General features: G+C 40.8%; 1 protein-coding gene across 2 annotated transcripts; it reads left to right on the forward strand.

The window, feature by feature from the left end:
• Positions 1 to 5883: 5883 nt before the first annotated feature.
• On the forward strand, positions 5884 to 9176 carry LOC119354087 (protein TIC 20-I, chloroplastic-like). Of its 2 annotated transcripts, none has more exons than XM_037620787.1 (3): positions 5884 to 6016; positions 6513 to 6720; positions 8294 to 9176. In XM_037620787.1, exons 2-3 carry the CDS (start codon positions 6549 to 6551, stop codon positions 8932 to 8934), a joined length of 813 nt encoding a protein of 270 aa, XP_037476684.1. In that variant the 5' UTR covers positions 5884 to 6016; positions 6513 to 6548; the 3' UTR covers positions 8935 to 9176. The 2 variants fall into 2 exon arrangements, with proteins under 2 accessions (XP_037476684.1, XP_037476685.1); XM_037620788.1 differs by having other exon boundaries at positions 5918 to 6131.
• The last annotated feature ends 6189 nt before the right edge of the window (positions 9177 to 15365 follow it).

The raw sequence follows: 15365 nt of genomic DNA on the forward strand, positions 1-15365 counted from the left end.
ACAACTTTATTATTGCCTCTAGGTCATATTTCCTTCATAAGGTACAGTAGGCATTATGTGAAAACAATTATGAATCTTGTCTTTGACAATACCCAAGTGAATGATTTGCTTTTTATCATACTAATCTATCTCACGAAGTTTCCTTAAGTTTTGTGTGATTGAAGTTTTCAAGTTTTGGGTGAGATATCGACATGAGGAGAATAAGGGGTGGCAAGACCCTAAGCTTGGGGATGCCCAAGGTAATATTCAAGGAATACCCAAGCAACTAATCTTGGGGATGCTCCGGAAGGCATCCCCTCTTTCGTCTCCAACATTATCGGTAACCTCACTTGGAGCTATATTTTATTCGTCACATGATATGAATTTTGCTTGGAGCATCATTTTACTTTAGTTTTATTTGATTGCTGCTATTTAGAATAATGTTTTGCATCTTTTAGTTCAATAAAAATGTCAAGTATAGCCTTTACCATGCTTGTTTTGCATCTTTTGGGAGATCATGCGAAGATGTCCCGATTCTCACGGAGGAAATCAACGAGCTTGCTTTCCTATTTGCTGTCAAGGTTGGCCCCTATGACAACATGCCTCTTCGGGTGCTCGGGTGTCTCGAGTGGCCGGCTTCTCCGCCAGTTGTTGGGGCCCGCCGCCTGGTGGGTCCCACTAGTTGTGTTGTACTTTGCCGACAGGCCGCGCCCGCCGCTGGCGGGTCCTGCCGGCTGCTTAGCACTGTGGCAACGCCACTGATGATGTGTGCTTTGTCAAGGGGAGCATGGCTACAGTGTTGTCGCCTGGCGGGCATTTACTATAGACATTCCTCGTCTCTTCTGATTAATGGCGCACAGACTTTGAGGGAGGGGGAGGGCCGGCTGCTGGGAGTCGGCCTCCCCCATGCCGACTAGTCAGGGCCTGCCGTCTTCTGGCTTCTCACAGACAGGTAGGGCCCGTCGCCTGCAGGCCGTACTAACATCCCATAGTGGGAGCATGGCTCCTCCTGCCATGGATGATGTCATAGGCCGCATGGCAACAGTGCCGCGTCGGGCGGGGGATGTCCGCCCGGTATGTAGCACTGTGGCCATGCTCAGCCCTGGATTCGGGGGTGGCAGGTTGTACTGTAGCCACACCCCGTCTCCTCATCGTAATGAGGTGCAAACTTTGAGGGAGAGAGGGGATCCGACTGTCAGGAGCCGGCCTCCCTAAAGACCTCCTGGTACGAGTCGGCCCACCTCATGGCCATCGTCCTCTAGGCCCGGCCGCCATCCATCAGCCGGCCGCTTGGACCAGCCGGCCCAAAGAAGGTGGCTATTCATCTTTGAGTGTTTGAGGAGACACAGCCGGCCTCGATGTCTTGAAATACTAGGGGGAGCAGATGAAGCTACCCGTGGTCATTTACTCCGACACCTAAGCACTACGACGCTCTGACCGGAGGAGTAAACTATGGAGGGGGGCACCGCACACGGCTAAGAGAACTATTGATCTGCTATGGGGTGCCCCCTGCCCCTGTATATAAAGGAGGGGAGGAGGAGGCGGCCGGCCAGGAGGGGTGCGCCATGGGGGGAGTCCTACTAGGATTCCACTCCTAGTAGGATCCTCCCCCCTTTTCCTTTCTTCATCGGAGGGGAAAAGGAAGGAGGAGAGGGAGAGGGAAAGGGGGCGCCGCCCCCTCCCCTAGTCCAATTCGGACTGCCATGGGGGCAGCCACCCCTTGTGGCCCTCCTCTCTCTCCACTAAGGCCCATCTAGGCCCAATACTTTCCCGGGGGGTTCCGGTAACCCCTGGGTACTCCGGTAAAATACCAGAACCACTCGAAACCATTCTGATGTTCGAATACTATCTTTCAATATATGAATATTTACCTCTCGGCCATTTCGATACTCCTCGTCATGTCCGTAATCTCATCCGGTACTCTGAACAAACTTCGGTCACCAAAAACACATAACTCATAATACAAATCATCATCGAACGTTAAGCGTGCGGACCCTACGGGTTCGAGAACTATGTAGACATGACTGAGACACATCTCTGGTCAATAACCAATAGCGGAACCTGGATGCTCATATTGGTTCCTATATATTCTACGAAGATCTTTATCGGTCAAACCGCAATAACATACGGTATTCCCTTTGTCATCGGTATGTTACTTGTCCGAGATTCGATCGTCAGTATCCTCATACCTAGTTCAATCTCGTTACCGGCAAGTCTCTTTACTCGTTCCGTAGTGCATCATCCCGTAACTAACTCATTAGTCACATTGCTTGCAAGGCTTATAGTGATGTGCATTACCAAGAGGGCCTAGAGATATCTCTTCGATACTCGGAGTGACAAATCCTAATCTTGATCTATGCCAACCCAACAAACACCTTCAGAGACGCTTGTAGAGCATCTTTATAATCACCCAGTTACGTTGTGACGTTTGATAGCACACAAGGTGTTCCTCCGGTATTCGGGGGTTGCATAATCTCATAGTCAGAGGAATATGTATAAGTCATGAAGAAAGCAATAGCAATAAAACTTAACGATCATTATGCTAAGCTAACGGATGTGTCTTGTCCATCACATCATTCTCCTAATGATCTGATCCTGTTCATCAAATGACAACACATGTCTATGGTCAGGAAACTTAACCATCTTTGATTAACGAGCTAGTCTAGTAGAGGCATACTAGGGACACTTTGTTTTGTCTATGTATTCACACATGCACTAAGTTTCCGGTTAATACAATTCTAGCATGCATAATAAACATTTATCATGACATAAGGAAATATAAATAACAACTTTATTATTGCCTCTAGGGCATATTTCCTTCACCATATACCTTCCTCAAAACAGCCACCTACCTACCTATTATGGCATTTTCATAGCCATTCTGAGATATATTGCCATGCAACATTCCACCGTTCCGTTTATTATGACACGCTTCATCATTGTCATATTGCTTTCCATGATCATGTAGTTGACATTGTATTTGTGGCAAAGCCACCGTTCATAATTCTTTCATACATGTCACTCTTGATTCATTGCACATCTCGGTGCACTGCCGGAGGCATTCATATAGAGTCATATTTTGTTCTAAGTATCGAGTTGTAATTCTTGAGTTGTAAGTAAATAAAAGTGTGATGATCTTCATTATTAGAGCATTGTCCCATGTGAGTAAAGGATGATAGAGACTATGATTCCCCCACAAGTCGGGATGAGACTCCGGACGAAAAAAGGCCCAAAAAATGAGAGAAAGCCAAAAAATATGAGAGAAAAGAGAGAAGGGACAATGTTACTATCCTTTTACCACACTTATGCTTCAAAGTAGCACCATGATCTTCATGATAGAGAGTCTCTTATGTTGTCACTTTCATATACTAGTGGAAATTTTTCATTATAGAACTTGGCTTGTATATTTCAATGATGGGCTTTCTCAAATTGCCCTAGGTCTTCGTGAGCAAGCAAGTTGGATGCACACCTACTCAGTTTTTTTTGAGCTTTCGTAAACTTATAGCTCTAGTGCATCTGTTGCATGACAATCCCTACTCACTCACATTGATATATATATTGATGGGCATCTCCATAGCCCATTGATACGCCTAGTTGATATGATTTTGTCTTCTCCACAACCACCATATTCTATTCCACCTATAGTGTTATGTCCATGACTCACGCTCATGTATTGCATGAAAGTTGAAAAAGTTTGAGAACATCAAAAGTATGAAAAAATTGCTTGGCTTATCATAGGGATTGTGCATGATATGAATATTTTGTGTGATGAAGATGGAGCATAGCCAGACCATATGATTTTGTAGGGATAACTTTCTTTGGCCATGTTATTTTGAGAAGACATGATTGCCTTGTTAGTATGCTTGAAGTATTATTGTTTTTATGTCAATATTAAACTTTTGTTTTGAATCTCATGGATCTGAATATTCTTGCCACAATAGAGAAGAATATATGGATAAATATGTTAGTAGCATTCCACATCAAAAATTCCATTTTTATCATTTACCTACTTGAGGACGAGCAGGAATTAAGCTTGGGGGTGCTTGATACGTCTCCAACGTATCTATAATTTTTTATTGTTCCATGTTATTATATTATCCATCTTGGATGTTTTATATGCATTTATATGCTATTTTATATGATTTTTGGGACTAACCTATTAACCTAGAGCCTAGTGCCAGTTTCTATTTTTTCTTCTTATTTTTTAGTTTCGCAGAAAAGGAATATCAAACGGAGTCCAAATGAGCTGAAAATTTACGGAGATTTTGTATCGACCAGAAGAAGCCCCCAAAGCAAAAGAGTTGTGCTAGAAGAGCCACGAGGCACCCACAAGGGTGGAGGGCGCCCCACCTAGGGCGCGTCCTCCGGTCTTGTGGGCTCCTCGTGGACACCCCTGACTTGTTCCCGACGCCAAAAATTCCTAAAAATATAGAAACCCCCAGAAATAAACCTAGATCGGGAGTTCCGCCGCCGCAAGCCTCTATAGCCACGAAAAACTAATCGAGAGCCCGTTCCGGCATCGTGCAGGAGGGGGAAACCATCACCGGTGGCCATCTTCATCGTCCCGGCGCTCTCCATAACGAGGAGTGAGTAGTTCACCCTCGGGCCTAAGGGTATGTAACAATAGTTATGTGTTTGATCTCTCTCTCTCCCTCTCTCTCTCTCTCGTGTTTTTAATTTGGCACAATCTTGATGTACCACGGGCTTTGTTATTATAGTTGGATCTTATGATGTTCTTCCCCCTCTATCTTCTTGTGATGAATTGAGTCTTGCACTTTGCGGTTCCGTTATGTCGGATTGAGTATTGGATTTGAGAACACTTGATGTATGTCTTGCGATGGAATATCTGTGGTGACAATGGGATGTTCTATTGATTCACTTGATGTATGTTTTGGCACTCAACTCGTGGATTCCCTAGGTGACACTGGGATAATCTATGCATAGGGGTTGGTGCACGTTTTTGTCCTACGTTCTCCGATAGAAACTTTGGAGTGATTCTTTGTTGCACGTTGAGGGATTGCCATATGATCTAACTATGTTATCATTGTTGAGAGAACTTGCACTAGTGAAAGTATGAGCCCTAGGCCTTATTTCCAAGCATTGCAATACCGTTTTCGTTCACTTTTGTTACTCGCTACCTTGCTGTTTTTATATTTTCAGATTACAAAAACCTATATCTACCAGCCATATTGCACTTGTATTACCATCTCTTCGCCGAACTAGTGCGCCTATATAATTTATCATTGTATTGGGTGTGTTAGGGACACATGAGACTCTTTGTTATTTGGTTGAAGGGTTGTTTGAGAGAGATCATCTTCATCCTACGCATCTCACGGATTGATAAACCTTAGGTCATCCATTTGAGAGAAATTTGCTACTGTCCTACAAAATTCTGCGTTTGAAGGCTCAACATGAGTCTACAAGAAAAAAAATACGTAGTAGATATCACCTGACAACAAGGGTGTTCACAAGATCTAGATATGGCATCAAGCTTTGCTTATGGCACGTCACCAACGAGTGCGGGAGAAATACAATGACAATATACATAAGGATCCGTGTGTCGTTTTCTATTTATATAAGATTCGTGTTGTAGGAGTTGGGAAAATTTTAGGCCTTGTCGCAAAAAATTGAATGTTGTGGCAGTGGCCGTCTGCAGATTTTTCGACTCCGGCTGCTGGTTTCTCCTTTTCACTGCTTGAGAGAAAAATGAAAGGGGCATTTAGTTATAACCCACATTCTAGTTTACATTTTGAGAATTTGCCCTCTCAGTAACACGTGGGGTCTGGACCCACCAGTCAGCAACACAGTAAAGGTGGGTTAGGATCAAATTCACTAGGAAAGTGCGAAACTGGATTTGTTCCCAGTTTTTTTTCCCTGGACAGGAAAAGCGGGGCGAAGGACGGATGGGTGCCACGTTGCGTGGGAGACTGGGAGCACAGGCAAACGAAGCAAGCCCTCTCCGGCCCTCTTATCCTCTTCCTCTCGCGACGGCGGTGGCGCCGAGGGCACCCAGGCCTCATTCCACCTTACCACGCAGGTTCGTAAGATCGCTGCCATCCTCCGTCTCCTCCCCCTGGCCTCCCCTACGGTGAAGAACCCTAACCTGCCTGGATTGTTCGACGAGTTCTGCCATTGTCGTCTTCCCTTTTGGCGTGAGCAACTTAATCCAGATATTTCCTTTCGGGATCATACTGCTGTCGATCCAATTTGTTGCGGAATCGTTTGGCGCGTGGTGGAATGCCGATAGCTGTTTGTTTAAGGAAAAGAGAAATGTGGGCGCCAACGTAATCCACATTCCCGACGTCATGACCACCCTTGAATTAGGGACGAAATTCTCGTGTTTCAGTATTGTAATTACCCCTTCTTAGTTGGAATTAGCTCTGCCTTTTGGATTGTTTCCAAAAAAAATATGTTTGTTGAGAAAACGAATTAAGTGCTTTTTAGAGAACGAACGGATCATTTATGTGATTAATAGCTCCGTGGATGTGTGAGTTCAGTGCTATATTGCTAACTTCATTTGCCTGCTTATCCAGGTAACTGTGCTTTGTGCAAGGCCGGGTTTATACAAAATGGTTCTCTGTCAAGGCTTATCTGCTGGGCAGGGGCAGCTGCTTGCTTTTCCTGCTGCTAAGCCTCCTCTCCTAAGAAGATCTTGCATTCGTATACCAGCGGGGTCACCGGGTCTAAAGAGTGCTCGGCTTTCATCCGAGAGGAAGAAACTTTCAGTGCAAGCTGTACGAGGTAATGCATGTAACGATCTAATTGTCTTTTTGTAAAGTTTACTGCAATCATGATGCTTATGCTCTTCTGAACAAATACGGTAGATCGTCCTTAACCCTTAGCCCCCCAAAGCAAAGTTATACTGATAGTTTGTTGGGTAGAAATATAGAGGGAAAACATTTTGAAGAGAAGAAGTGAGCACCAAAGGTAAGTATCATGTTTGAGATGACACTACCTGCATCAGCACCTCTTCTTTTCCATGCTTCTGGTAGGCTGGTAGGGCAGAGAAATGTGCAAAGTCTGCAGCAAATATTAACCTGCAATTGCAACGCAGGAAATATTCATACAAAGATTCTGCAAAATTTAATGGCGAAAAACACAGGAACATACACTGCTATCTATCTCGAAGGAGTTCTTTAGTGATCAGAAAGGACAATAAGGTGTAGATGTAACACTGTTATCTGATCTAATTACAAAATTGGTGATGATATTATAAGGACAATCTCATAATGACAATATGAAATTTGTTACTTCAGTCGAATATGGGGAAATCTGAATTCATATATAGGTTATTAAGTGTATAAAGTGCATAAAAAGCTGAGTTAGGTGCCAGTTATATGAATCTGAGGCTGGATGTAACACTTTATGATGGACTTCTTTAGAATATCCATAAACTTCTTTAAGTAGATAGAATTCTGCTCCAGAGCTGGCATGGGTGCGTAGCACAAATGCAAAATTAGAAGTGCATGGTCATGTTTTCCACATCCAATCTAATCCGACAACTGCGCATGAATTGACCTGCAAGGCTGCAAGTATCATGCTGAAATTGACATTGTCCATGAATTCTCAGTTATTACCTTTTGTACAATGAAGAATTCTCACCAAGGGCCCCCTGCAAAAGCATATACATAGCAGTTATTTCATCCTTCTAGAAAAAGAAACCCCATTGGTGGCAAATGCCAGCATGTAGGAAACAGACATGGGGCAGAGCTAGAATCAGTCCAGGTTTTAGGCCAAAACATCATGGAATTAATATTTACTATCAGGAAGTGTGGAGTGGACGATTACTTAAAAAAATAATTGGCTCTTGCTGTTGCTTTGCTGGCCTCGCCATGCATCGCCAGCCACTGGGCCCCTCTTTGCTGGAACGCTTAGCAGTTACAATAGTTAATATATAAGATTAAGTTCATGGTTTTAAGAGTTCTGCCCCCCTTGATTACTTGTAAGGAGCCAATGTTTTTAGGCAGTTTACCGTATAAAATATGGTATAGATAGTTATTTCATGGTTAAGCCAGTGGCATGAAGTAAACATGAAAGATGAATGTTTACTGATTAGTAAATCAGTCTAATAAATACCATAATGAACTTATGTTCTTTGATATTTGCTAGAACAAATATTGGAATTGAGACAGTTTTGCACATATAGTACGTGTCAGCTTATGTCTTCTTGTTAGGTATTTTCTTTACATTTCATTTCATCACCTTCTTGGATTCTGACATTCAATTCATTCTTTGATTCTGATACTTAATTCATTCTTTGATTCTGATACTTAATTTATTCTTTGATTTTCACATTTCACTGTATATCTTGCAGCCGACACTGGTTTTCTTCACCATGACATGCTCACATCATCTCTGATGGAGGATTCAATCAAGGGCATTCCATCATTATTGACCCGGCAGAATCAGTGTCGAAGATCGGAAGTTGGCTGTCGAGCTTCCTCTCTAGCATCATTCAGCTACCCTGAATTGACTTCCAAGCCCAGATGGTGGTGGAGAACCCTTGCATGTGTGCCGTACTTGCTGCCACTCCACAACATGTGGTCGTATGCCGATGTCATCTACCAGTTGCACACGTACTTGCAGGGCTTTTCATTGGTTTATACTTTCATCGACACCATGACACTGCTTCCAGGGTGGCTCTTGCTGGTGATATTTATGACCGTGTACTTCTTCGTGGTGAGACGCAAGTGGTCACCCCACTTCATGAGGTTCCATGTGATCTTGGCCATCCTCCTGGACACCGGCTCCCAAGCAGTGGCAACAATGTGCACCTGGATGCCCAGCTTCGTGTATCAGGGGAAGCCCATGCAGTATTTCTGGATGGCCATTGCTTTCATGCAGATCTTCACGGTGCTAGAGTGCATGCGCTGTGCTCTCTGTGGGATGTATCCGAACGTTCCTTTCATATCCCACACAGCCTTTATCCATTCTGATCTGAATCTCTTCAGGTAGCCACCTGCTCACCATGTCGGGTTTTTGATATCAGAAGGATGGAAAGTGAGATGGAGGTGCAAATAGGTAGTACTTTTTTTTTTGCAGTAGCTACTTACAGTTCTATAGACTGTTTTGTTTATACTGAAATTTTGAAGTCTCATTGTAATTGCCAGGATCGTGACCTTTTTCCGTTATGACAAAATCCAAACAGTGACGCGATTGATCATTGCATCGGTTGAATTGCTTCAGTGTTTGAACTATCTGCATTTTTGTTGTCTAGACTAGAAACGTGTGAAACTTTGAACACATGTTACCTCGTGTGGTTTGAATGGAACCCCTGCTGGCCGGGCTTGGCTAAAATCTGTTATCATCTTTCAGAAATGAAGGGCGGTGTCACACATCTCATGAAATCTAAGCCATATATGTCAGCCACCTTTGTTTCCTTATTCTCAAAGGCGTTTTCCTCACAAACAGGGCCATTATTACTAATTAATTCTCCAGGCTGTTTATTTATATTTAATCGGAAACATATATAAATCGGTAGAACGGCTTGTAAAGCAGCGAGGTGGTACTAATTTATAAAGAAACAAACGTTTTGTTTTTTATCTTGATGCTTTAGCTGTGTTGGTTGCAGCTTTGGGCCTCAACGTGCAACATTATGAGTTCGATCCCATGTAAACTAGCTAAGTGTCCGTGCGTTGCCACGGATTAACAAATATATATATACAAAGAGAAAATTCATGTGACATGAGAGTCAAAGGTTATTTCTATGGGATGATATCTCATGGTCATGATCTAGTAGATACATACATCTCGTCATTGTCTTTCTTCCACACTCCATGTCTGAGCTACCACGCGACATTCGACTTCCTTCTCCCACCATGCATGCTTTTATCTCCTATTTCTCCTACCTTTACCTTACACGACAGTACCAAGTTTCTTGTCCAACTATCATAATCTTCTCCGGTAGGGCACCCCCTTAGATTATTACTGACTTGTACATGTTGCAAATAAGATCAACGAAAATGGATACTAAATTTCTGATGAGAAATGAGAATTCAGGGCAATATCTTCCCAAGACAATAATAATTCCAAGACAATCTTTTTATACCTTCTGTCAACATTGGGACACACATTCCACACAATAAGCATGCAATGATGTTGATACTTGATTAATTGTCATTATATGTCTACAGTAAAGATAACTTTACTCAAAACCACCTATCTTAGCCAAATCAACAAATCTCTCTCATTAATGCAATTTTCTTTAGAAAACAAATAATAGATTCTTGCCTATCTTAGCCAAATCAACGGATCTCTTTCATTAATGCAATTTGCTTTAGCAAACAAATAATAGATTCTTTCCTACCTTAGCCAAATCAACGGATCTCTCCTATTAATGCAATTTGCTTTAGCAAACAAATAATAGATTCTTTCCTACCTTAGCCAAATCAATGGATCTCTCCCCGGTTCGCTGGGCGCGTTTCGCTGGGTGGGCGTGGGGGTGGGGGTAATTTGATGGAAATAAACCGATTGAAAATAAACCGGTTGAAAATAAACGGATCCTGTCTCACTCTTCACTTTCTTTACAATAAACTTCAGAATAGCAATCTTGGCGAGTGATCTCGACGGGGTTCAATCGGCGTGGCGCACCGCTGATTCTTCCAGGAGTGGGTGCTGAGAGGAAGGATCCCAAACCTCCATTGTCAATCGGCCAGAGCTGCATCGTCCTTTGGATCAGAGCGTGGACGGGATCAAGACGGTAGGGTTTGAGGAATTTGTAGGACATGAGGGTTTATGGTTGGCAGCACGAGAACTCACCCATATCTTGGCAGACGCCAGGCCCGAGGTGCGGTCGTGTTCATGCTTCGGGAGCTGCCACATGCTGTCCTCGCCGCCATCAGCGACACCACCGCCATCGCCTGTTGCCACCACTTCAGCGCCACGAGCGTGGGAACGAGGGACGAAGGGAAGGGAAGGAAGTGAATTGACGTACCTATGTTTGGTATATATCACACGAGGAATCAAAACTGGATGCACGTGAAAGCATAGAGATGGGAGAGGAGGACAGAGGAAGGGAAGGGCAAGAGGAACCTGAGGATGTGCGATGAAGGAGCGATGCCAAAACATCACAAAGGGGGACCCGTAGCTCGTCACGTAGCGCGGCCGCCTCATTGCCGGCTGCCACCCCGCGCTACCGCCTCCGTGCGCAGGTTCCGTTCGTGGAGCGTGAGGAGCGCATGACCTGCCTTCACCGCGGCCTGGTCCTCCCCACTATCGTGAAGCTCGCCCACATCGCCGCCCCAATTGCTCAGGATGACGGATGAAGATCCTGCAACAGCGACGTGGGTGAGGGATGCAGCCGACGATGGAGGGATGATTTTCGTGGCTAAACCCTCCCTATCAAAATAACTACTTAAAAAAGGCAAAGATCGATGCATTAGGAAAATTAGGATTTGGAATTGATTGTCATAAAACAAAATTTTATTAATTGATAACGTGCTATCGGTACATGCCCGTTTATAACGTGTCTAGTTAGGAAACTTTGGAAAAGTTAGGAAAGTTTTTATTGTGAGGGTAAAAAAATCAATGTGAGGAGATATGGTGGTGGGATATGAGACGAAAATAAACCGGACGAAAATAAACCAGACGAAATATAACCAGACGAAAATAAACCGTGGACGCAATCCTACCAACTGCTCCATTAGGAGTAGAGATACGTTTATTTTCTGCCTAATCTCGGTTGCACCTCGTATTTTTTGCATGGGCCGATTTCGGGTCAAGGCCCAGTAAGGCGATTTAGCCCAGCCTGACAAAGTTGTATCGAGGATGAGGCCCAGGTAGTAGTGCACACAGATTATGTACGTACGAAATTTTGCGACGTGGTTTTCCGAATTAGTACCACCTCGCATATATGTTTTAAATTCAAACTGAAAGCGTAAATTAACAGGAAGAAAGCATATTGTGACGATGAACCCACAGAGTAAATCCGTGGTTTATAATTAGGAAAAATAAAAGATATATATGTAGTGTGAAAATATATTCAGTGATGAATCCAATAGTATTGGATTTGGTATTGCAAATGTTAATATTTTTTATAAACTTGCTCAAAGTTTACAAAGTTCCACTTAAAACAAAACTAATATGGAGTAAATAAAAACAGAAGGAGTATGTATTTGGGGGCGTTTGGTTGCATGCAGGAGGCACAAACAGGCCCACCGCACGAACCTTAAAGCAGTCTCAAGCCAGGCTGAGGGGGAGCGGCTGAATCGTCTGTTTCTCGCAAGAGCCACGCCTGCCTCTCACATGCATGCGTTGGGAAGCGCGGGAAACAACGGGGCGTCTAATAACTCTCATCCCTCTCTTCTGTCACCGTCCACTGTGCATTGACACAACACTCCCTCTCTCTCTCACTGCTCCTATGATTTCTCTGATGGTCGACCCTCAACCGTGTCGCCCCACCCCCGTCCCCACAGGCGGCAACCCAGTCCACGACTGGTGGTTGTCCGACAGGACCAGACAGGGCATTGACCTGCTGACGGGAAATTTATAAGAGAGTGGCAATTTTTCATCTATAGAATGGGAAATTTATTTTCTTATTGGCGTGTCATTTTTTATTTTTCAAAATAGAGAGCATGTCAATTTTAGTAGTTACATCATGATTTTTATTTTTAATGTCATGGCTTATTTATTATATCGGTCATGACAATTTGTTTTTTTGTATAAATTTTCATGTATGATTTTATATGATGGCATTTTAGTTTAAAACTTAAAATACCGTTTTGTTCACTTTGGCAACTAGCAACTTTTGATATACATAATTTCTTTTAAGATGTGGCAGTTCATATAAACTTTCTAGATACTGCAATTTATATTCGTTTTTTCTTGATGTGGCTCCACATATATTTTTCTAGACATGACAATTTCTTTTTGTGTGATTTTTGTTTTAGAGAAAGAAAATATAGAACATGGCAATTTTAATACTTGTATCATTGCATATTTATTTTTATTGTTTGGCATCTTTATTATCATGATCATTGCATTTTTCCCTTTTTGTGCACTTTTAAATTTTACATGTACTCTCACCGTCCACTATTGTACTTTTTCTCAGAATTGGATGTATATAGACATGTTTTACTGTATTTATTCACTCATTTCAGTCCGTGTATCTCTGTATTGACATATCCAAACATATTATAATAGTAAACAGAGGGTGTATAATTTTATACGATGTTTACTAGTTAAAATATTGTTTCTTGTTCACAAGTCAACTAACAGTTTTTGCTATACATATATTTTTTGTAGATGTGGTAGTTTATATATATTTTTCTAAAAAATGTAGGTTATTCAAATTTTCTTTTGATCTTGTTTTGTAATTTGTGCTTTCTGGTATATAAGGCCTGGTACTTTTTTATCGGCGTTCTAACATGCAAAAATTGTCAATGGTGCACATTCACCTTGGTGCTGTCTAAAAAAACATTTTCTACAAAGCAAATATTTTTTAAACCACACACACACTACGTACAACAAGAAACTACATAACATTTTACTTTCAGTAGTGGCTTACAAAAAAGACAAATATGTATAGTGAACACATACAAGTTTTCACATAAATTGCTTCTAATTTTTTTTTACGCTTCTAAATATAGTATTTGAATATATTTTTTCCAAAAAAAAGACAAGCACCATAACTTTGCTCTCGTCTAACCTGGGCCTTTTAAGCCCATTTGTTTGCTACTACAGTGACGTTGATTAGCGATAGCTAATTCCGAATGATATATCTCGCTTCTAGCATCCGTGAGCGCATTACCTCGCTCGTGTTGGTTTTATTCGTTCTTTTTTCTTTTTCTTTTGTTTCTTACTTTGGGGCTTCTTTTTGCGGGGAAAAAGGGAATTCATTAATTAAGTGGCAGCCATGTCTGCATTACTTTGGGGCTTTATCACAGGTTTTCTTTCTTTTTTCTTTTTTCTTTGTTATACATTGTTTCCCCATGTTTCCTCACTGATTTTCTTTGAATTTCCTTTCTTTGTTACACTTTTCCTGTTTATTTCTTCATTTCTTTGGTTTTCTTCTCTTTTTTTATTCCTTTATCAGTTTTATTGGCTTTTTTTAACACATGTTTACTTTTTTGTCAGTACAATGTAAAATTTTTGCGCACATGTGAAACATTTTTTTAGTAAACATTTTCAAAATACAGGATGTATATTTTTTTTGAATACATGGTAACACTTTGCAAATGCACGTTATACATTTTTTATAGATAATAAACAATTTTCTAAAACTACTCTAATATCTTTTAACATTGTATAAAAAATTGTTGTTTGATCCCTTTTTTAGACACGTTGAATATATTTTTAATGGTAATACACATTTTTCTGTTTGTATAGACATTTTTTTGTAAATGTCACAAACATATTTTTTTGAAACACGGAACATTTCTCAAAAATGTTACGTACATCTTTTTAAGAGTATGAAACATTTTTTAATTGTATACACTTTTTTACAAAAAATTTCACATACATTCTTTGAAATGCAGGAACATCTTCTCATTGTCATAATTTTTTTCTTTGAAAGTTGTCTTTTTTGGTTAATTTGTGAACATGTTTTTATATTGTGTTAACATTTTTCAAACTCACTGTTTTAAAATTTTAAAGTAAATTTTAGTTTTTAATTATATTTAGTTAAGATATAAAAAGGGAAAATAGCGTGATGTTAGCGCACATATGAAACATTTTTTTAATACACGGTAAACATTTTCAAAATACATGATGTATATTTTTTAAATTATATTTTTTGAGTACATGGTAACACTTTGCAAATACATGTTGTAAATTTTTTAGGTAATAAACAATTTTTTTAAAACAACCCTAATATCTTTTAACATTGTATAAAAAATTTTGTTTGATCCCTTTTTTTAAGACACGTTAAATATATTTAAAATGGTAATAAAAAAAATTCTGTTTGTATAGACATTTGTTTTAGATGTTACAAACTTTTTTTTGAAACACATAACATTTCTTTAAAATGTTACATGCATCTTTTTAAGAGTATGAAACATGTTTTTAATTGGATACACTTTTAGAGAAAAAGGTTTCACATACATTCTTTGAAATGCAGGAACATCTTCTCATTGTCATGATTTTTTTTCTTTGAAAGGTATCAATTTTTGTTAATTGCTAACATGGTTTTATATTGTGTTATCATTTTTAAAATTCACTATTTTAAAATTTTAAAGTAAATTTTAGTTTTAAATTATATTTAGTTAAGATATAACAAAGGAAAATAGCGTGGCGTTAGTGCGACCATCCCATCATTGGCTCCTTGTAGCATTCCCGCCGGCGAGGCAGTTGTCTGCCTTGTTTTTAGCAAGACATAGCCACGTCATAAGTAACGAGGGGGTCGCACTGGAGAGGATCTCATAGCAAATGAAAATATTCACTGCCCCCCA

This window comes from Triticum dicoccoides, chromosome 2A, assembly GCF_002162155.2.
Source record: "Triticum dicoccoides isolate Atlit2015 ecotype Zavitan chromosome 2A, WEW_v2.0, whole genome shotgun sequence".
NCBI classification, from domain to species: Eukaryota; Viridiplantae; Streptophyta; class Magnoliopsida; order Poales; family Poaceae; genus Triticum; species Triticum dicoccoides.

What these genes read in the sequence shown, in the direction of transcription:
- LOC119354087 (XM_037620787.1), top strand. Translation starts at nt 6,549, where the DNA reads ATGGTTCTCTGTCAAGGCTTATCTGCTGGGCAGGGGCAGCTGCTTGCT. An exon ending in TTCAGTGCAAGCTGTACGAG is followed by an intron (nt 6,721 to 8,293) that starts GTAATGCATGTA and finishes TATATCTTGCAG; the next exon opens with CCGACACTGGTTTTCTTCAC.